Below are 23650 nucleotides of genomic sequence, written 5' to 3' on the forward strand. Positions count from 1 at the left end.
TGGTGTGTGGCTTGGAGGGGAACTTGCAGGTGATGGAGGTTTCATGCATCTGCTGCCGTTTTAAGTGGTAGTGGTTGTGGATTTGGAAGGTGCTGTCAAAGTAGCCTTGGTGAGCTGCTGCAATGCATCTTGTAGATGGTACACACTGCTGCCACTGTGTGTTGGTGGTGCAGGGAGTGAATGTTTGTGGAAGGGTTGACAATCAAGTGGGCTGCTTTGTTCTGGATGGTGTAGAGCTTCTTGAGTGCTGTTGGAGCTGCAATCAACCAGGCAAGTGAAGAGTATTCCATCACACTCCTGACTTGTGCCTTGAAGATGGTGGACACGCTTTAGGAGTCAGGAGGTGAGTTACTCTCCAAAGATTTCCCAGCCTCTGACCTGCTCTTATGGCCACAGTATTTATATTGCTACTCCAGTTCAGTTTCTGGTCAATGGCAGCCCCCATGATGTTGATAGTGGGGGATTCAGCGTTGGTTATGGGTGATTCAGCGATGGTGATGCCAATGAAAATCAAGGGGAAATGGTTGAATTCTCTCTTGTTGGAGATGGTCAATGTCTAGCAATTGTGTGGTGCGAATGTTATTGCCACTTATCAGTCCAAGCCTGAATGTTGCCCAGGTCTTGCTGCATATGGGCATGTACTGCTTCAGCATCTGAGGAGTCACGAATGATGCTAAACATTGTGCAATCATCAGCAAACATCTCCAATTCTGACCTTATGATGGAAGGGAGGTCTTTGTTGAAGCAGCTGAAGATGGTTGAACCTAGGGCACTACCGGAGGAACTGTTGCAGTGATATTCTAGAACTCAGATGACTGGCCTTGAACAACCACAACCATCTTCCTTTGTACTAGGTTTCACTTCAAGCCATGAAGAATTTCCCCTGATTCCAATCGACTTCAGTTTTGCTAGGGCTCCTTAATGCCACACTGGGTCAAATGCAGCCTTGATGTCACAGGCAGCCACTCTCACCTCACCTCTTGAATTAAGCTCTTTATTCCATGTTTGGACCAAGGCGTAATGAAGTTAGGAGCTCAGTGACCCTGGCGGAATCTAAACTGAGCGTCAGTGAGCAGGTTATTGCTGTGTAAATGTTGCTTCATAGTACTGTCAATGACAACTTCCATCACTTTTTTGATGATTGAGAGTAGACTGATGGGGTGGTAATTGTCCGGATCGGATTTGTCCTGCTTTTTGTGGACAGGACATACCTGGACAATTTTCCACATTGCCATTGCTGTAGCTGTGGTGGAACAGCTTGGTTAAGGGTGCAGCTAGTTATGGAGCACAAGTCTTCAGCGCTATGTCCTTTAGGTCTTGGCCAGCTTGGTTGATAGTGATGCTACCAAGCCTCTCTTAGTGATGGACATTGAAGTCCCCCACCCAGAGTACATTCTGTGCCTGAGCCACCCTCAGTACTTCCTCCAAGTGGTGTTCAACATAGAGGAGTACTGATTCACCAGCTGAGGTGGGGAGGCGGGGATCTTGGGGTGGGGGGTAGGCAGTAACCAGCAGGAAGTTTCCTTGCCCACGTCTGACCTGATGCCATGGGTTCCAGAGTCTATGTTCAGAATATATACCACTGTGCCACCACCACTGGTGGGTCTCTGCTGTCGATGACACAGGACATACCTAGAGGTGGTAATGGTGGTGTCTGGGACATTGTTTGTAAGGTATGATCCCATGTATGACTATGTTTGGCTGTTGCTTGGCTACTCTGTGGGGTGCCTCTCACAATTTTGGCACAAACACCCAGATGTTAATAAGGAGGGCTTTACAGGGTTGACAGGGCTGAGTGTGCCGTTGTTGCTCCTGGTGCCGAGGTCAATGCCAGTTAATCCCAATGCTGGTTTCATTCCTTGCTGTAGTCTTCGTAGCAGTTTCCTACAACTGAGTGGCTTGTTTGGCCATTTCCAAGGGCATTCAAGAGTCAACCACATTGCTGTGGGTCTGGGGTCACATGTAGGCCTGACCAGATTAAGGATGGCAGATTTCCTTTCCTAAAGGATATTAGAGAACCAGATGGGTTCTTACGACAATCATTTCCTGGTCACTATTACCAAGACTAGCTTTTTAACTCCAGAGTTATTAACTGAAGTTAAATTCCACCAGCTGCCGTGGTGGGTTTCGAACCTGGGTCCCCAGAGGATTAGCCTGGACATCCGGATTACTAGCCCGGTGACATTACCACCACTCCATCTCCCCCAAAACTTATATTTACATATATATTCCAACATCAGACATGAGTTCTAGGGAAAGGCACATACTATCCAATGCCCTTTACTAATGACATTTGCTTCTCACTGGAGTATGGTATTAATTACCTTCCAGTATCTCAGCTATGTTCCTACTCACAAGTGAATCTTCACAGTGAGTTCTGGCATGTCATTTAACTGCTGGGATTCTTGTCCAGCAGGACTCAGTTCATGGTGACGAGAAGCAGGAACATTTTCTCATCTTTCTCCTCTCTAATTCAGGCTGCTGTTGTCCAATTCCAGCACCTTTACCACTACCCTATCTCAGATAAGCTACCTCAGCAGAAGCCAGTGATCGAACCAGGAACCTTCCAGGTCCTTATGGCTCAACTACTCAGTGAATAAAGTCAAATTAGGGCAGCATTTAAAAAAAAATTCTACTAAGCTTGCATCAAAATGCTTTTAACAATTATCAATTTAATAAATGCTGCAATAATTGCCAGTGTTAAAATTAAATTCAACTTTCTCATTTCCCTATTAGAATTGTGCAGAAATATGACTTGAGAGTACACTACAGGTAGACTTTTAATGTATGAATAATTAACACACTTGTCTGAAATTTTTCCCTCTATTTAGTGAAGATGTTAACCCATTTAATTTAACTTTATGTGAAATGCGTTAACATAGCGGTGAGACCAATTATAGATCAAGTGTTTGAATGTTGTTACCCCATGGCATAATTTTCGGGTGGTGATTTCTAAGAGGACAGACAGTATATTCAGACTCATCGTGTTATCCCATGACGGTTAAACATTGGTTGGTATCCTCAGTTAGTCACAGATCAGAATCTTAGCACTGTAAAGAAATTTCCTGTGAAGGGGAGGCATATCCCATGGCAGGGAGCACAGAGTATCAATGCTCTATTTGGATTGGCACTTCTGGAGATCTCAGATCTTGTGTTCCAACAAATGTATTGTTTGCATCACAAATACAGGAATCTTAGTGGACTGTGTGAAAGTTGAACTCATTGTACTTTTGAAGAATGTTGAAAGGATTTAATTCTTGGCAGATTTGAATGTTAACTGAAGTAAGCTAATGGAAGGGATCCTGCCTGTAGTATATATTTAAAGTAAATGCCACTGACAAGTTATTTCTGTCAGCTATCTATTATCATTCAATACCTTCAAATATCTATTGCCCCAGCTAGATTACAAGGTCATTTTTCGTGTCTGCATGGAATAATGAATGGGCTGGAGATGAATGGTGGTCTTCACTGTGATCCTGCCTCCTTGTTCTGGAACTTGTATTTGCACAAATGAGTGTCTTACTTGTGCCCATATTGGCTCATAAATAAAGCCCCAGATTTTGACTTTAACCCACCTCTAGTCTTTGTAGGACTAGTCTAAATGCATTAGATGTAGCTATACTGTATACATAAATTGGGAACTAATGGTTGGGTATTTATTCAATGCCCATGGCCCTTACTTAATGACCTTTTTCTTAACCACTAAGAATTCTGTACTAGGCTACAAGGTGGGTATCCAGCAGTTTCACAGATTCTTCTTCCACTAATTCTTTCCTCTACCTGATGTACTAGCTGTGAATAGGGATCCTAACGTGTGACATTCCTAGACATGGATCTGCTCCTTACCCCCCTCCTTCTGCCAATTAGCCCCCTTTCTTTCAAGGCATTAATACCATGCTAGATTACAGGTCCATGGATGCCAGTCAGTCTCTCGTGCCTCAACCAAAGTTCTTGTGTGAGCACTGACAATGAGTGAATCGTGTATATAATCTGCCGGGATTTCCTGTCTCACATTGTGTTTCACTGGTCATGAAAACAGTGAAATGGTTTCAACTGATGCACTTGAGTTTAAATGCACCCCATGATACTAATGTTTGTCTTCAATTCAACACTTGTGATACTTACAGTAACATAATATAGCATAATATTTGCTGCAGTGTATTTGCCACTGGATCTAGTCAGTATGTTTAAACAATGGCACTAACAGTAATACATGTGACACTGTCTAAACTAGGGTTATTAATCCCTGTCCTTACAGTGATGTATTAGTGCAGAATCTAAAGTGTATTTAGCACTGGTATTTAGAGTAGTTAGTTAGTGCAGCATGTTTATCACTGATACTTACAGTAGTGTATTTGCCAAGCTGACACAGAGCTGGGAAGGTTTCCTGATGGGCTTTGCGTACTTTCTCTATTAGATCCTCAGTCTCGGGTGTGATTGTGTAGCTTTCTGAACACTCCTGCTTGGGGGTGTCCTTCTTCTTCTTGTTCCTGTCATTTCGCACAGCTGGGAAGTGGCAGAAAAAGAAAGTTGTTGGTTAAGGAGCCAGGATTTCTCATTCAGGATTTTTAGTTCTTGGTGGTGTGTTAACAATGTTGGTTACGCTTTTGTCAGACTCTCCCAATTAATTTAGCTCTAGAATGTAGCTCCTGAACTTGCAACCCCATCCTCCCGTCATCTCCCCCCAACCACCCCACCCCCCCACCAATACCAGCTAGTGATAGAGCAGTGACATGATGCCCTAGGATTAGGGCATGGACTCCACCTCTTAAGTTAGACAATGGAGTGCCACACGAGGGATTTTCAGAAGGAAAAACAACAAAATTGAAGGAAGATATATTAGTAATAGAGTGACAATTCCAACAGGAATTCCAGGACAGGAGAAGAGATTTTGATGCAAAATCCAGATCACAAACAAACATATTTGTTTAATGGCTGCAAAGCTTCTCATGGCAGTGCTGGGAGAATAACATTCGATTGGAGGCCCACGGCGAAAGACACAAGAAAATGGACAGGATCATTTCATTTAAATCCAAAAGCACCAGAGGGTGTCCCAAGTTGTAAAAGCAGAACTTGACTTATTTGCTATTATAAAGTAATGGCACCGCCCATGAACTATGAATACCTTAAGCCCATTTTTGGGAGTTTGCCATTAGGTTTGTCGGAGGCTCAAGCTGTGTGTAGGGTCTTGTGTTTCGCTGCCTTGGGACCCATATAATTTTGGACTGAGAGTGCTGAGGAAGGCACAGAGGTCACATTCCTTGTACTGAAGTATGCCCTTGGTGACAGGGGTACCACTTGGATGCCACTGAGAGCATAATACTCAAGTAAGATCACAATTAATTCACAAGTCTGGTCACTGAGAGGTCCACAATTGAGGGGTTACAATGAAGTAGGGTGGTGAGCCTGGTGCTCTGGCTCCAACGCCTAATTATTATTGTAACTGAAAAAAGACAGCCAGAACCCAAAGCTGTGCAGCACGATTCACAAAAGAATGAGCTCATTACTAAACTATTAGACTGCGCACATAATCACTCATGTCTGCTGTGTGAATTCAATAACAGGGTTGGGAAAGAAAAAAAGAGAGAGAGCGGAAAATTTAGGAAGAGAAAATTGCAGCTGCACCATGTCGTCAATCATTGCAAAGATCAAATTAAATTGACCGATAACGAGCACAGCCTGATCTTATATCTTCAAGGGTATAACTCTACAGAGAGATCTATCATCTTGTACTAATACGGTAATTCCTCTTAAGCAAATAACCTCTTTGCCATATCATTTTTTTTGCTCCTCAGAGACAGAGTGTCACTGAGTCTGGGCATGTTTAGATTTTAGAGCTGGCTTGTCTGGAGCTGAATTTTGCTAGCCGAATGTCCCAATCTTTAAAAGAGCATCTAGCTTTGTTAAGCTTGTCTAAAAGGTCAGGAAGAAAATAAGTACATTCCAGACGTAAGGTTATTGTCGTTTCTGCAATCTGGCAGTTTAGAAGGAGTGATAATTAAGTGATAGCAGCATATACATCAAGGAGGCATCACCCGAATGCCATCAGGGGTACACAAATCACTGACTGGAATATAAACTTACCCCATTCATTTGGATAAGCATGATCATGGACAAGCCTGCACCCCAACCCCATAATATGAACATACCTCTAGGCTCAATGTCACCAATGCCCTATGTCAAGAGGATGTGCTTTTTAAAAGATATGATTTCTGACTCTTTTCACTGGCTGGATTGTAAACTGGAAACTTATACAGGCAATTGTGTTTTTTTTTAAAAGAAGAAACAGCCCAGACAGGCTGAGCTGCTACAAAACACAATTTCACATTCCACAATGTTGGAATGAACTTATCAATTCCCTGGGGAGCACGAAAGGCTCCATCTCCTGATATTCTAAAAAGAATGAAACCGGACTGACCACCCGGCATCAACCTAGGCACCGGAAATGAACAACAGCAAACTCAGCCATGTCAACCTTGCAAAGTCCTCCTTACTAACATTTTGGGGACTGGTGCCAAAATTGGGAGACCTGTATCACAGACGAGTCAAGCAACGGCCTGACAGTCATCCTCACAGAATCATACCTTACAGATAATGTCCCAGACACCACTATCACCATCACCATCCCTGGTCTGTCTTGCTGGTGTCCAGCAGAGGTGGCGGCACAGTGGCATACGGTCAGGAGGGAGTTGCCCTGGGAGTCCTCAACATCGACTCTGGACACCATGAAGTCTCATGGCATCAGGTCAAACATGGGCAAGGAAACCTCCTGCTGATTACCACGTAACACTCCCCCCTCAGCTGATGTAACAGTGCTCCTCCATGTTGAACATCACTTGGAGGAAGCACTGAGGGTGGCAATGTACTCTGGGTAGGGGACTTCAATGTCCATCCCTAAGAGAGGCTCAGTAGCACCACTTACAGACTGAGCTGGCAGAGTCCTAAAGGACATAGCTGGTGAGGGAACCAACAAGTGGGAAAAATGTACTTGGCCTCATCCTCACCAACCTGCCTATCACAGGTGCATCTGTCCATGACAGTATTAGTAGGAATGACCACCACATGGTGATTGTTGAGACAAAATCCCATCTTCACACTGAGGATACCGTCCATCATGTCTTGTGGCACTACCACAGTGCTAAAAGAGATAGACTTCAAACAGGTCTAGCAACTCAATACTGGGCAACCATGAGGCTCTGTGGGCCATGAGCAGCAGCATTGTACTCAATCACAATCTATAACCTCATGGCCCAGCATATCCCCCACTCTATCATTACCAACAAGCCAGAGGATCAACCTTGGTTCAATGAAAAGTGCAGGAGAGGAGCAAGGAGAAGCACCAGGCATACCTCAAAATGAGATGTCAGCTGGTGAAACTACAACACAGGACTACTTGCGTGCCAAACAGCATAAGAAAGTGCTAGATAGAGCTAAGTGATTTCACAACCAATTGATCAGATCTACGCTCTGCAGTCCTGTCACATTCAGTCGTGAATGCTGGAAATTAAGCAACTCATTGGAGGAGGAAGCTCCACAAATAGCTCCATCTTTAATGGTGGAGGAGCCCAGCACAAAGACAAAGCTGAAATATTTTCAACAATCTTCAGCCAGAAGTGCCGAGTAGGTGATCCATCTCGGCCTCCTCCAGAAGTCATCAGCATCACAAATTGCAGACTTCAGTCAATTCGATTCACTCCATGTGATATCAAGAAGCAGCTGACGTCACTGGATACTGCAAAGGCTATGGGCCCTGACAATATTCTGGTAATAGTACTGAAGACTTGTGCCCCAGAACTTGCCATACCCCTAGCCATGCTGCTGCAGTATAGCTAAAACACTGGCATCTACTCGACAATGTGGGAAATTGCCCAGGTATGTCCTATACACAAAAGTAGGGCAAATCCAACCTAGACAATTACCGCCCCATCAATCTACTCTTGATCATCAGTAGAGTGATGGACAGGGTCATCAACAGTGCTATCAAGAGGCACTTACGCAACAATAACCTGCTCACTGACGCTTAGTTTGGGTTCCACCAGAGTCACTCAGCTCCTGACCTCATTCCAGCCTTGGTTCAAAAGAGCTGAACTCCCGAGGTGAGTTGAATGCAACTGCCCTTGACATCAAGGGTGCATTTGACATCAAGGAGTCCTAGCAAAACTGGAACAAATAGCAATTAGGGGAAAGCTTTCCGCTGGTTGGAGTCATACCTAGCACAAAGGAAGATGGTTGTAGTTGTTGGAGGTCAATCATCTCAATTCCAGGGCATCACTGCAGGAGTTCTTCAGGGTAGTGTCCGAGGCCCAACCATCTTCAGCTGCTTCATCAATGGCCTTTCTTCCATCATAAGGTCAGAAATGGGGTTGTTTGCTGATGATTGCACAACTTCTCAAATACTGATGCAGTCCATGTCCAAAAGCAGCAAGACCTGGACAATATCCAGGCTTGGGCTGGCAAGTGGCAAGTAACATCTGCACCACACAAGTGCCAGCAATGACCATCTTCAACAAGAGAGGATCTAACCATCACTCCTTAACATTCAATGACATTACCATCACTGATTCCCCCACTATGAACATCCTGGGGTTTTCCATTGACCAGCAACTGAAGTGAACCAGCCATATAAATACAGTGGCTACAAGAGCAGGTCAGAGGCTAGGAATCCTGTGGTGGTAACTCACCTGTTGGCCATCTATAAGGCACAAGTCAGGAGTGTGACGGAATATTCTCCACTTGCCTGGATGAGTGCAGCTCCATCAACACTCAAGAAGCTAGACACCATCCAGGACAAAGCAGCCCACTTGATTGGCACCCCAACCACAAACATTCACTCCCTCCACCACTGACGCACAGTGGCAGCTGTGTGTAACATCTACAAAATGCACTGCAAGAACTCACCATAGCTTACATAGAACCTTCCAAATTTACAACCACTACCATCTAGACAGACAAGGGCAGCAGACACATGGGAACAATGTCACCTGGAAATTCCCTTCCAAGTTACTCACCATCCTGATTTGGAAATATATCGCTGTTCCTGAGTCAAAATCCTGGAACTCCCTCCCTAACAGCACTGTGGGTTTACCTACACCAAATGGACTGCAGTGGTTCAAGAAGGCAGCTCACCACCACCTTCTCAAGGGCAATTAGGGATGGGCAATAAATGCTGGCCTAGACAGCAATGCCCACATTCCATGAATGAATAAAAAAAATTCACACCATACTGAGACTTCATAAATATCTTTGATATGAGACATCAAAATTCAATTAACTGTTCTGAAACAATAACTGCAGCCGACATGAACTAATCAAGCCTCCCCTGGAATATAAAATCACAAAGGCATTTCAAGAGAACCTCTGTCAAGCAAGAGAAAAGTGAAGTGAAAAGGACAATGCTGTACTGAAACAGGCTGTCAGAGCCGTGTGCCCTCTCTCTCTCTTTTTCGGGAAGTGCTGTACCCAATTTGCAAAGTGACCAACCTGAGAATGAACCGACTACAAACAGTAATCTTTTAAAAATGTGGAAACCTACTCCATATGACTACATCCAATAGAACAGGTAAGCTAAACAACAACAGCTAAGCTAGGCTGCAACATTGAATCACTGCATCAAGACCATGGACTGTGAAATCTTTATCAGCCTATCCTCTTACACTGCCATCTAACCTTCTTGCCTGATCATAACACTGAGTAACTCTGCACATCTTGTGCTGACGCAGTTTGCACTTTCCTCTTTTATGATCACGAGCAGGCTGTCACCAGTTCAGTTTTATAGAACACAGTGCAGCATTTGGCCAACAATTTATAAGCTGCAAACTGGACACCTTGGACTGTATTTTCTTTACCCACCTCAAACAAGACCAAAACCATATGATTATGGCTTATGCTGGAGATTCCCAGAACAGGAATTTCTTGGGATAGTAGCGTATTAGCCCTCCAGTACATTCGGAGAACACAAGAATAGCAGTCTGCCAATTGGCAGACACAGGACCCATTTTGGGAGTTTAGCCTTAGCACTTGACCTGGGCCTTGATTATTTGTGAAAGGTGCAAGTTCCTTTTACCTTCCCATAATGGAACCAATGGTCCACCAAGAGACAATTTCTTGGGAGAAAGTTTTGGGTTGGGGACATGGCAGGGGGAAAGTGGAGTGTCCCTGGCAGTTATCAGAAACAGCACATTCTGCTGAGTTCTCCTGGGTTAGATGGACACCTAAGCTGGTCCCTAGTGTTGCTGACACTTTCTTTATTGGAACTGTATACTTGCAGAAACCAGCAAACTTTTTCAAGGTCTGCATTGGAGATCATGAGCAAACAGGTGCCAGAATTGATGCTCGAATGCTTTCGCTATGGATTTTTGGTTTCCCAGCATGACCCTGTCAGAGTGGCATTGCTTGGTTTTGATTGCAGGGTCACCTGGAATATGTAAATTAACTGGGGTGTAAGTGCAACAGACATATCAGCCTGCAACGCAGGACGTACCCTGACATTGAGGTGTTTGACCACACATGCGCAAATGTCCAAGCACTGATATTAAAGTGTTTCTCAATCAATACCTCAAGAGCCATGTGAGTTCAAACACTATCAGAACTGATTATAACTAAGAACTATAATAATCATGAACTTATACAATGGATCTTGCTACAGAATTCAAATTTCTACTCACATAGCTAGCCACATAAATGTAGGAATACGTGCCTTATATTCTCGTGAACAGGAATCTAGGGTGCAAAAGTTGGTAGCACAACTTAGCAGTATTCACCAGCACTGCTTCCAAAGGGTACAAGCACAAAAGGAGGAGGAACAATGTGGTTGGGCATTATGACCCTAAATATCCATTCACACTTTCTTTCAAAAGAATGAAGAGTCAGAAAAATATTAAAGGCAGATTTTTTTTTTTAAGAACCATTTCCTTGTGTTAGTACTGTTCTGGAACAAAATCAAGTTCACTCGATATTTTTATAACCAGGGTTCCCAAACAGGAAAACTTATGGGCAGCAGTGAGTTGTGGCATTTATTTGTCACGCCTCTATTGTGTCAGGTGGATAACAAGCCATTCTTATAATAAAAAGCAGGATTCTGAACCACATCGCAATCCTCCTGTTACTTATTTGACAGTGCTTTTGATATCCAGGAACAAGTGGATCTCTAATGGTCGGTGCCATTCACCACTGAGATCCTACTGATCTTAATCCTGTCCCGTTCCGCCCTTCTGCACGATGGTCAGCAGCAATGGTCGCCCCCAACAGTCCATAAAGGTCTTGTCAGTTTTCTAAAATCCCATTTTTGCTTTTAGCTTACTTATATAGGGTTGCCCCAAACCAGGAGAAAAAAAATCATGGGAGCAATAAAAACAAAGTTTTAAAATTTTCTTTAAACACTTCTGCTTATATTTGATATAAAACACTGGACATGGGGAAAATGGTTATTGACTAAAACTGATGAATCATCTAATCAGGTATTGAAAAGTCTATTCACTTTCTGACTGGCACGAGATGGTACTGGACCATGCAGATGGACATGTCGAGTGACCAACAGCAGGAGTGTGAGGTGGGGCAATTGGAGGCAGGAGGTCATGCAATGAAACCTTCAAGAATATGTGCAACCAGAGTTGACATTAATTTCTTGCCATTCTTTGAGTCAGTAACCTCTCAAAACCACGACTCAGCCAGACAGCAGAAGCTGCAGAAGAGCACCAAAGGCAATCTGGTTTGTATTTTTTCTTCTTCTATAACAAGGAAATGCCATCGTCCCCTGATTTGATGTGCAAGATCAGGAACTTAAGTGCTAGGGAAGCTGCAATCACACACTCAGACCATGGCAACATTTAATTACATTTTAAAAGCAACACAATAAATGGTTTTAATGGTTGAGCTGAAAAAGACAATGTGAAAGCAATAGAGCTACTACTATTGGTCTTGCCATCCCCTAGGAGGTAGGGAGTAGAAAAGTTTTTCTTGCAATATGGGACTCCTGCTGCAAAGTGTGCACGTATGAATGTTCAGTAAGGACCAGACTCAATTATAATAATCTCCAAGGCTAAATAGCTGTAAAACTCACTCTCTAAGCTCAGCAATGTGGGGAAGGCAGTTGGGAGTTCTGTACCCCAGCAAGAGTCATTGCCTTTCAGGAAATAAATTCAAAAATTGGGTGAAAGAAACACACCAGCTCAAGTGGTAACAGCGAAAACAAACATTTTTCGTGGGCAATTGCCTCCCAAGTGCTGAAATGTAACAAAACCCAAATTATAATTCTGTGAAAGCTGGAAGGTCACTAATGCTTAATGGAGTAGGCAATAACAATCAGCAATTATACCTAAAATTAGAAATATTTATGTCAGCAATTGCAAATATTAAGCAATAATAAAAAACATATAACAGGCCTAAAATGACACATATTTAATCAGAGTGTCGACAGGTTATTAAAGTATGTTGCATTTGAAACTACTGTTTGTTCAATTAGGCAAAATATCCTCACTTAAGCGATGCAACATTTGCTATTTTCAACTAGCTTAGCTCAACATATTGCAAGCCCACTTAATGAAACACTGCCCACATCTTCCAGGCACAATGCCCATTTCATGCTAGTTTTTGGCGTTACACTAATTTCTCTCCGACTCACTCTTGCCGAGATGCTCTTCTATTTTTTTTTAGTGACAATGTGCTGTCTTCATGTACCTTGCCCAAATGTTCATGTGTTAGCAAAGAATGAAATGAGTTTGAGCAAGGCTACTGATTCATGGAGTGTATTATAGTCAAATCCAGTCTTGACCTCATTCAACTCTCATAGTTAAAATAGGACTGCAGAATGGCATTCAGGAACAGGAACTCTCCTCCCTTGCCCAGGGTGCTGATATGAACTGCAGCATCCCCAACTACTGTTTGGGTAGTGATAGGCTAACTCAAAATAGGCTAACAATTGAATCTGGGCTCTCCTCGTCTCTGTGGCTCAGTTATGTATTTCCTTTGCTATCTGAGCAGCAAACTCAGTTTCACAAAGCACTTTTACCAGAGGCAGCTTGTTAAGGGCATAAATTAAGCATTTCCATGGAACAAAAAAAATTATGTTTTTTGGGGCCACAAAGCTCTGCAGCAGGAACAATGTCAGGCAGCATCGCAAAGAGGAAATCTTACATAGGCAATTAACTAAAGACACAGAAACCACAGTGACTATCTCTTTAAGAGTTATAGTTTCATTCAAATCAGCTGCGGTAATAAAATTATCTTGCATTGAAAATAAAACAGGTTAGAACAAGAAAATAAACGAGGGAGTGACTCTATGCAGGGCTGTGTAAATTGGTAGTCAAATACTGCAGCATCTTTATTTCTTGTTACAACTGTTCTGGTCTGTAATGCCAGGTCAATAATCATGAAGCAATAGGGTTCATAGCTAAGGTCCAATCCATCCAGAGGCTATGCTAAACAATGTGCCTTTACATACTGCAGTATCTCCTATGCTTGTGCATGAAGAATCTATTTATACTGTATTTAGAATCATATTCCACCACCCCCCACCCCCCCCCCCAACAAAACAAAAGGCTCCATGTTATTATTGTCCACACTAATTGAATCCAAATGTCTCTAGTTCTTACGGTCCAGTGAATACAATCCTGTATTTTCCCTGCGGAAGTAAAGAAAAGACTTTTATTTATATAGCGCTTTTCACAACCACCGGCCATCTCAAAGCACTTTATAGCCAATGAAGTCTTTTTAAGTGTGATCACCATGGTAATGTAGGAAATGTGGTTACCAATTTTGCACAAAGCAAGCCCCCACAAACAGCAAACCGATGATGACCAGATAACCTGTTATCATTATGTTGATTGTGGAGTAAATAATGGCCAGAACACTGGGGTTAACTCCCCTGCTCTTCTTCAAAATAGTGATATGGAATTTTCTACATCCCCCCATGGAGGCAGATGGGGCCAAGATTTAATGTCTCATCTGAGAGATAGCACCTTCAACTGTGCAGCACTCCCTCAGTACTGATTTTTTTTGTGCTCAAGTCCTCGATATTGCACATGAACCCAAAACCTTGTGACTCAGGAGAGAGTGCTCCCCACTGAGCCACGGCTGAACCAGCTTGGAATGAGCAAGGCACAATATCTACGTTGTTCAACTGGCATAATATGGAAACAGCAGTAGGCTCATTGTCCTCGTAAAAGATGGTGCCAAAGAATGGAGCATAAGTTCTTGGTGGATGGGTGCGCTGATAACTCTGCAGGATATAAGTGACAGATGTTGTCTACCATTATCATGTTCTGTAGGCGGAGTGGGAGTTATCTGTTGACTCCTTTCCAGTCCTATTAAAATGATGGCCAATAGAATTATATAAGCATTATGATCTTTCAGTCCAGAAATAGTAAGAAGTGAAAATAGAGTTAATGTAAAAGTGAAAAAGTCTCAACATTTCGTCATCACTTATTCTGTTGTTTAGACGTTAGGTTGACTTTCCTTTTGTGGTTTTAAATGAACATGCTTACTCATAACAAAGCAACATAGAATGCACTGCAGTTGGGGACTGCAGTTGACTGGCTGGTTGGCTAGTCTCTATTCACTTTCCTGCTGCAGTATGTCTGCAAATATATTAACAGCCAATTTTAACAAGTCCTGCAATTTTTGGAATACTTTGTAAGCTCATGAGTCTTGTGGGAAGTTTAAATTTTATAGTTAAATTCAAATTTCCTACACAAACCTCTGCAAATTGCAGGACTATGAGTGAATCACATGCGTTGACAACACACAGAACTCCAAATTATTGGATCTGAGTTTCTTCTATTGAAAGAAACACAAGTAGGTAAGTTTGAGTATCAATAAATCATTAATTCTGGTTGGTGAATGTCCTACAGAGTTATACAGGCCAGAAGGTTCCAGGTTCAACCCCTCAGCTGCAATAAGTTAACTTGTCTCAGCTGGGCATCAATGGCAAAGCTACAATTGGTGTCAGAGCTGCTGGGTTTGGGAGAGGGAAAACAAATGGAGTTTGCTCTTCTGATCTCTATCACTGATCCCTAATGGAAAAATCTGTGCAGGCAGATGTGTGTGTACCTTGAGTAAGGGCAGAATTGGCTAAGCCTTCATGTTCTTTATGGTTGACTAGTGACCTACTGCTCACTTTCCAGGCTCACAAGTAAAATATGGCTTTTTGAGTGAAGAACCGGGGCAGTTTATGACCGTGTAAACAAACTCGGCATGAAACAGTGCCTCCAACAGAGGAGGAGAGAAAACTCAGAGGGGGAAACTAGGAAGAATGAAATTTCTCTATAACTCATGTGGTCTCTCTACTTGTGTACCTCCCTCTGTCCTCCAGTCCTTCACAAGGAAAAAAATTGATCTTAACATAAGCGGGAAAATAATAAAACAAACATATACCATAAAGTCATTTAAAAAAGAATTGTTGCTTGACTTTCGAAATTATGTGACAAAACTGATGCCCAAAAATGGCATCTGTTGTACTATATTTGTCTAGAAAATGTTAGTGTGCTAGCGGTTAAATAATCTTGCCAAAGTTTCAAGGATTCTGCTTTCAGCTTGAGATCAGCTTACAAGAAAAGCCAGCTGAAGAGTGTAAAATGCAAATATTCATACAAAAGGGAAAAGTGATTTACCTGCAATGCCAGTTCAGGCAAGAATTTTGCTTTATTTAATGTATACTCTGCAAAACTGAAACAAGTCATTCAAACAATGAAATATCTAACTATTACTACCACACAAATGGCTAGCTAATTTGTTAAACAATTGTCTTTTCTGTTTACAAAGTTTAAAGTTTTCATCCAGAAACAAACAGGGCCACCATCTTTTTATAGTCTTGCAACACCTGCTGTCCGTTGTCCAGGCTAGAATTAAGCGTCACTTCATTCACAATTCCCTTGGCCAAAGGAAAATGTTGCCCTAACCATATTGTTACCTAGCTAACAGAAGATGGAAGATTAACAAAAAGATGATATTTAACAAATACTATCCTACCTAGGATAATAGGGAGCTAGTTTATTTTGATCAACAGGATGTATGGTGCTAGCGGAAACCCATCACGATTTTTAAGAGACTTCAAATCATGTCACTAAGAGTCCACCTATGTAGAATTTCTCTTTGCTGAATATGGAGGGCCTCTAATGGTACAATCCACATGGTTTGGCCAAGGTTTATGGATCATCAAATGTGTATGGGACGCAAATGGGGCAGGATTATAAGGTTGGCGTGTGATATGCGCGTGTGGGTATGATCGGCAGGCCTGGGAGCAGCCAGAGAAAGGACCACAGCCCGCTATCAGCCCCTGACTGTGATTTCAAGCTGGCTGGCCAATTAATGACCAGCCAGCATGAAATGCGCGCTGAAAAGCTCAGCGCTACCAGGGTGGGGGCAGGGAGTGGGCGGGCACTGACATAAGCGCGAGTGAGCACTGAATGAAAGCTCCCTGAAGGCAGAGTGCTGCCTCAGGGAGCTGAAGACTTCAAAACAATTAAATAAGGATTTTCAAATCTAGAAAAAATGTCCACGCATCAGAATCAGTCACCTGAACATGTACATGATGAAAATTCTATCCGTACATTTTTAAAATTTAATAATGGAAACCTAATCTCGCTCTTGGATGAGGTTTCAGCAAAAATGCAAAGTCCGCCAGGCAGATTGGCTTGTCCGCCAACTTTAAGGTTGGACGGACCACGGAAAATTGGGGACAATTGGAATTTTGACAACTTTGTCTTCTTAACTGTCGGCAGTCATGCTTCCGACACTTGCGTGCGAGCCGACTGAAATATCGCATGAGCACAGAATGACGTCAGGATGCTCGCCCAATGTCATCTCACCCGATTTTGCGTCCGATCGGGTCGGGCGTGCCCTCGCACACCAACCTAAAAATTCTGCCTATGGAGTTTATACAGCTTACAAACCATGCAGCTTATCTGTGACTGACGATAATGAGCTTGTCCATCTAAGACCACCATACTCACTGGGAAAGCAGTTGCAGGTTATCAGGGGCTGAGCAGGAACAAGGTCCAGGATAACTGGTCAATTAGCAATGGTCTGGTGCATTGCAGGCTCATCTGGCTTAGGAATCGGATTGTTAAGTTTGCCACTTGCTTCTAGCCTTCTATCACTAAGTTTGTCAACCTAGAGTCACCTCCAAAGGTGCCCCACAAAGTCCTTTCCTGAGTAGAAGTAACAGAAAATCCTCAAGTGTGCTGCAAGTGGGATAACAGAGAGCCAAAAATGGGCTGGAAATTGATGAGTACCATATTGCCACGTATGTAGACAAAGCAGCCCAGATTGCAAACTTGCAACCACCCATTACAGGATTAAATTTTATTAACTTGCATGTAACTTCCATCTGAAACTGATTTATAAAAAGGATGTCTTTGGATGAATTCATCAAATTTTCAGAACAAAAAACAGGAATACTGCCTAATTTGCTATGTTTTGCCAATATTCTGACAAAAATGCAATTTTTAAGTATGCATTTTCCAAAAAAATAAAGCATGGCATAGCTACAATGACAATCTTCTAAGCAATTAACAAGCTACTTAACCATGATAAATGCCTGAAAGTTTATTACTTCAACTGCACGGGTATGCAATATTTGTGATAAATGGTTCCACCAAAAGTGGAGGCAGTCCCTAATTGCTCAAGAAACACTGCACTTTCAGGCACATTCGCCATATTATAATCAAGGGTCATGAGAGTGTTGATTATTCCTTCATGATGAATAATGTAATCCTCCCTACAGACTCAATCCTTGCAATGTGTTTCTTTTTAAATTTTAATGGCAATATTAGAACAAGGCATAGAACCTACAAATGATCTTTGAAAGAAAGCTGCATCATTTTGGTATCCAAAAAAGTAGGTTTTGACATGTATTGTTCAAGATTGTTATTAGGGATAATAGGCCCACATTTCCGTTCTGGTTTATTGTATGGTACCTTGATAAATGCACTTACTGTACATGCAGTTTTCACAGCAAAGATCCTTTAGGGTAAACCTTATAAATTTTTACTCCTGGCGCAGAGCTTTGCAATGCTGAGGGCGCATATTGGGAATTCAGAGGCAGAGGTCAACATGCCTTGCAGGATTTTCTGTCTGTTAAAATTAATGAATGGAAAATCTCACCGGGAGTGCTGACCTCTGCACCCAAATTCCCAGTATGTGCTTCAAGCATGTGAAACTCTGTGTCAGAACTGGAAATGCATAAAATATATCCTTAAATCTTTTAGTTTAAAAAAAGGACAAAATATTTTGGTGAAACATCATGTATTTTAGATATTAATAAGTCATTGCTATTTGCAGACATGACAAACCTCTCTTGTTGATGATATTGAAATTTGAATAATCATTATTGCAGCAGGAGAACCTTGGAAAAAAAACTATACAGATGTGTTCTCAATAATATGCCAATTACTGTGGCTGGAAGTATGAAGCTCTCCCAACCACCCCCACAACTTTAAAGCGTTTACCTCTAACATCTTTTACCTTATCATTCAAGCTATTCTTTACAACAATTTTAACTTTCTTTGGCTTTGCTCCCTATCTCTATGAATTTCCTTCAGTTTCAATGGCCTTGAATAATCACAACCTGACTGGAGCTATCCTGCACAGTGGGCCTTTCAATTAGGTTTTTTCATTTGAAAAAAGTGATACACGTCTGCTCCCTTGGAATACATACCTCCATGTAGGTCATAAATTAGACATAAAAAAATCCACAGTAAAATCCCAGCATAACAAGTTCAAGTAACATATATGGACCCAATAAGATGAGTTCTGTTAAACAAACCAGCCAATTACATTAAGCAGCTCAGTGGGGCCCACAACACCATTTGTAACTAATCTTTCAGTGCACAGTGACATATTTGTTAATGCATTTAGGCAAGTCACTGTTTTAACCTGTACCTATTTGCAGATTTTTTTGATCGATTTTCTTGCCAAGCATAATCTCTTTGAGTGCAGAAATGGATATCTAAATCTAGTCCTGCACCAGTGATCTGTTTCAAGAACCACAAGAAGATGTTTAAAGCTGAATGTTCCACTGAATTATCCTAATCTTAAAAGTCCCATCCTTGTTAACGATCACTGATACAAGTAGGATTTACAGTACTCAGTGTTGAAAGGAATTATTCGGAAGAGGAGCATGAAAGGTGATTTTCTCAAAATAACTACTCTTTGCATGTACAATTTGTATTGATCAAGTTGAGTAATGTTAGTGCTAGGGAATGGAAGACAAATTGGACAAGCATCAACCACTCCTTGGTGAGATACAGCGTGATTAGATACAAAATAAAGCTCCCTCTAAATTACATTGTCAACCAAACTTGCGTGCTCAAACCCCAACCTTGCTTCTCCATACCACAGTGAACCAACTGACCTCAAATGAGAACTCCTTGCTAAACGCAGCTAAGTTCTTCTCATGTCCTGCAGTCTTAAGCTCACCTCAGCCCATCCACTGAAATGGCAGCCATTCATTGCTAAAGTCACCTCAAATGAGTTGATTTTTCTATCCTCCCTTCCTCCCACCAGCAGCAGACGTGATCCTGCTCAGTCATGCCCACCGCACCCAACAACTGTCTATGTTTTGGGTTGAAAATTCTAGCAAGTCAGCAGCAGTTATTTGCTTTGGCACTCGCGTAAGAACACCTTTTGCCGTCGGACACTCCCAGGTGTGTTAGAAGTGCGTTAGCAATAGTCAATGATACAGAGTGAGTCATGTAGGATCGGGGGTAATCAATGGATTCACAAAAGCGGGTAAGATTTTTTCAGTAAGTTCTTTGTTTTAACATAGAACTTTATTTTCGAGTTGAAGGATATTGGCGTTGAAATGTTTCTAATTTTGGGCACTCCTGGTCATGTTTAGATACAGAATAAAGCTCTATCTATTCTGGTCCAACAATTTGTTTCAACACTAACCTCAGGAGAGCATCTCCGAGTACGCCCATGTGATATTTTCCATTTTCCTTACTAGCTAACCATTCTACCTTTGATCGTTTGAGGGAAAAGATAATTGAAGTTTTTAAAAAAATTGAAGTTTGAATGGTGACATTCCACCATTTGTTACTCAAGTCTGCTTTGACTAAAATCAGAAAGATGGCATTTTGGCCTTCCTTTGGCCTGTCTGAAGGCGAGCTAGTGCCAACTGCTGATGAATTGAAGGTGCCTATACTCAACAAATTAATTTTGTGTAGACCAGCCAGCCAGCAGAAACATTAGGTGCTTCATCTGGGCTGGTTTTAAATGAATATCTTCTGGGTAAAAAGCCAGGCTCTGACTTTACTTGCTCTTTTTGGGCAACATATCACTGTACTACCAATTTTGAGAGCGGAATTTGAGGCTGGATCCTATAATGTCTGTGCTGTAACTCCTGACATGATCTTACATCCCCCATGCGCTTTCTGATGCTGTTGGTAGCTCATTACCATATAATAACATGCACAAGCAATGGATGTTGAAGTTGCTAAATCCAACGTCTTGTGTTTCCAATCCTACTGAGGCTAACAGGACAAAATAGACCTGTTACCAGCATCAATTGATGTTGGGGGCAGTGTGTTACTTCGGAGGCTGAAGCTTGAATAAGCTTTCAAGAGAGAGATTACTCGAGTTACAGAAGATTTTTTTTTTAAGTGTTTCTTTTTGTTGTCTTGTACCTGAATGTATCTCTGACGGACAGAGAGCCTTAGATCAGCAGGATTTTTTTGGTTCAACTCAACACAAGGAATTCTGTTTTTGAGCCATGGGATTTCCTATAGGTACTGCCTTGTGTGCAATTATAAAGAAAGGAGGTGGAGGAATGTAGGATGGAGGAAACAAGAGGCATTCTTGTTTTTTTTTAAAGTTGATCTCCTAATTTTCAAGTGTCCTCCCATCTCCACCTAGCACAATATTCCACTGTCCCATGGGAGTTACACTACTGAACCCCCAATGGGGGGAGTAATATGAATAAAAAGTATCCTCACTTTGTTATTCTCTTAAATGCTTAAGAAGAAAGATAGACTAAGTACATCTGGGTGTCTACCCTGTAGCCACCAAGCTTGGTTATCAGCTTTCAAAACTCAAACAATTCAGTCTTATTTGTGCCCATTCATAGGATTGAGGAACATATTTTCAAAATTTATATGAAAGAAAAGCCCTGGAAACAGTATTTCACAGACAGCCAAGGAGAAACTTTAGTTTGATCATATTGGGTCTGATTTTCTGGCGGAAATAACAGTGGGGCTAACAGTGCTTACCATTATTAACATGTAAATTGGACAGCAACTCCCAATGCATACGTGCAGTTAAATGAGCAAATCCAAATTTGCTGCACCAAGTGTCCTGTTCCTCCCGAAACTGCTTTAATGGTGCCTTGCTAAAAGACTTAACATTTCAAGTTATGGAATGGTGTGAAATTGCTGTACTTACCTGATATAAATACACATAAAACTCAGTAGAAAAAGTTAGGGCTTGTCCATTCCAAGGTAAACAAACTTGTACTGTCATGGTAAGTTTTATTATTTATTATCAAACAACCTTTCTACCACTGAAAATTAATTTTAACAGTATGGAGTTTCATTTCTTCAGATTTTAATTATTGTTGGAGTTTTTTTTTAAAGAGGCCGAAGGGCCTCTTCTGCACTGTGAGATTCTGTGATTTTCATCTTTTGCATAACCCTTTCTTTCTCTATTTTGTTTTCTGGAACTAATTGAACACCAAATTAAGTATTCTAACCCCAATTTCTGGTTCAGGCTCTGCCCTGCTGGTCAACAATTCTTCAATCTGATTGGTTAAGGACATACATAGTTGCTTGCCCTGTATACACTGGTCCCAGCTGCTTTGTAGCTGCGCTTTTTAAATGGTTGGATCATAGGAACTTGCCATGCAAACGTTCATAGGAAGTCTATGAACAAATGTAAGGCTAATGAATGACTGGTGCCGTTCGTTCGGCGCTGACCACATACTATTCACATATGCATAATCTGCAAAATTCAAGGGGCATCCAGTTCTCAGGGTGGTAATGTCAGTCTGTCACAAGAGAGGACTGTGTGATTGCCTCACCATGCTATGGACAGAATTGTGTTTCAAAGCTTAGTTCTTGCAGCTGTGTTGGGGAAACCCAGTAGTCAGAGTTACAGTTGTGTATTTGTTCTCAATACTTGGTGATGTGGGCTGCTGCCACCAAATACAGCCTTCTAAAAACCAGCTGGCTTGACATCGAAGTGCTCTCTGATCTGCCTGAAGCTAGGCGGAAGCCAGTAAAACAGAAATGTGTTTGTTTTCTGATAGCATCAATCCTTGAGAAAGAAAGCTTTCTCCTCTTCCCAACTAAATGTGGACATTCAGTAGCCAGTCCATCATATAAAGTCAAATCTCTCAAAAGTGCCCCATCAGACTGTACTTATTTACAAAATGGTTGTACTCTAATAAATCTGCACCATGTTGCCCATTTAAGCATGCATTGCAATAGAAAATATAGCCACCAGATGGTTGGTATTTTTTTGTAATGTGATTTTTAATCTCACACTGCATCATTATTTCTCGGCAATCTTTCTATTCTTTTTCTGAATCAAACGTGGGTATGGCTTCAGGGATCAGCAGTCCCCCTGGTAACTGCCCAGATATACCTCTTCATGTACAAGCCCAGTGTCAGCAGGGGATTAAAACATTACAGGTATCATAGTGGACCCCAATCTGGTCCTACACACAAACACATTCCGTCAGTGTTACTGGATGAAAAGCAGTTACAAGTCCAATAGCTGATTTTTTTTCTTTCTGCACATCACCCTCCACCACCTTGACTCAAGGGTGTCCAGTTTAAAGACAACACAAACCCAACCTGGAGATAACAAAGGACCTCAATCTTGCTTTTTATTTAAAGCTCTGTGTTAAAAAATAAATTTAATATAATTGCAGATGATTTAGTCATCATCTCTTTATAAATTAATTAAACCCAGGCTGAGAAGGTATGTGGTTTCCATAACATAAAGTCTAAAACCAATCTTAAAAATAGTGGTAACGCAGCAACTAATGATCTAGGTGCAAACTTGACAAAATACAGAGTCAGAAGGGTGCAGTTCCTGCTCTCAGCTGTTCTACAAATTGAGTGCTACGACTGGTCCCACTGTCTTGCATGAGGGTTGGGCAAAAGAAAGCTCAATTTCCACTCCTGCCCGTGACTCCTCCCGAAGAGATGCTGAGTGAGGAAGGAGGAATTGACTCTGATGCCTTCTGTTATCAAATAGTCTGCCACACTTACTGCCTGGCCTTTTACACAAAGAGTGGCTCAGCTGGAATCCGTACCCTCAGGCCAGCAGTAAAGAAAATGAGAGAAAATTGGAACAAATAACAGTATAAAAAAGATGCAAAGTGTGAGCACTTCCACATCTTATCACCATGTGATTTTATTGGATTTGTAGCAAAATAAAATTTTATGCTTTTTCGTCATATTATCCAAACATACATGTGTATTCTAACATATACACACAAAGACTACATCATTTGCAATGCAAGGTTACCTTGCCTCCTTGGAGGCCGCCCTAGAATTCATTAGACAGTTTCCTTGATTATTTCTGACACTGAGTCAAAATGTCACATCAAGTTAATCAGCCGCACTTTTATATCTTGCCGTGTCTAAGTGACCCAAGTCTTAATTTAGCTCTTCTTCTATTGACCCCTGGTATTACTACAAAAGGCATTTGT

The 23650-nt window shown here is 41.8% G+C and overlaps 1 protein-coding gene across 13 annotated transcripts in view; it reads right to left on the reverse strand.

The window, feature by feature from the left end:
- raraa (retinoic acid receptor, alpha a) overlaps positions 1–23650 on the reverse strand; it is a 533901-nt gene that overhangs the window by 24215 nt on the left and 486036 nt on the right. For 12 of the 13 annotated variants that reach the window (XM_041173626.1, XM_041173629.1, XM_041173637.1 and 9 more), the window contains one exon: positions 4346–4506. The exons of the other annotated variant lie outside the window; for it this stretch is intronic. In XM_041173626.1, coding sequence (XP_041029560.1) covers positions 4346–4506 — 161 coding nt within the window. The remainder of the gene's footprint in view (positions 1–4345; positions 4507–23650) is intronic. 13 annotated transcript variants of the gene reach the window in all.

Source organism: Carcharodon carcharias, chromosome 23 (assembly GCF_017639515.1).
Source record: "Carcharodon carcharias isolate sCarCar2 chromosome 23, sCarCar2.pri, whole genome shotgun sequence".
In the NCBI taxonomy this organism is placed as follows: domain Eukaryota; kingdom Metazoa; phylum Chordata; class Chondrichthyes; order Lamniformes; family Lamnidae; genus Carcharodon; species Carcharodon carcharias.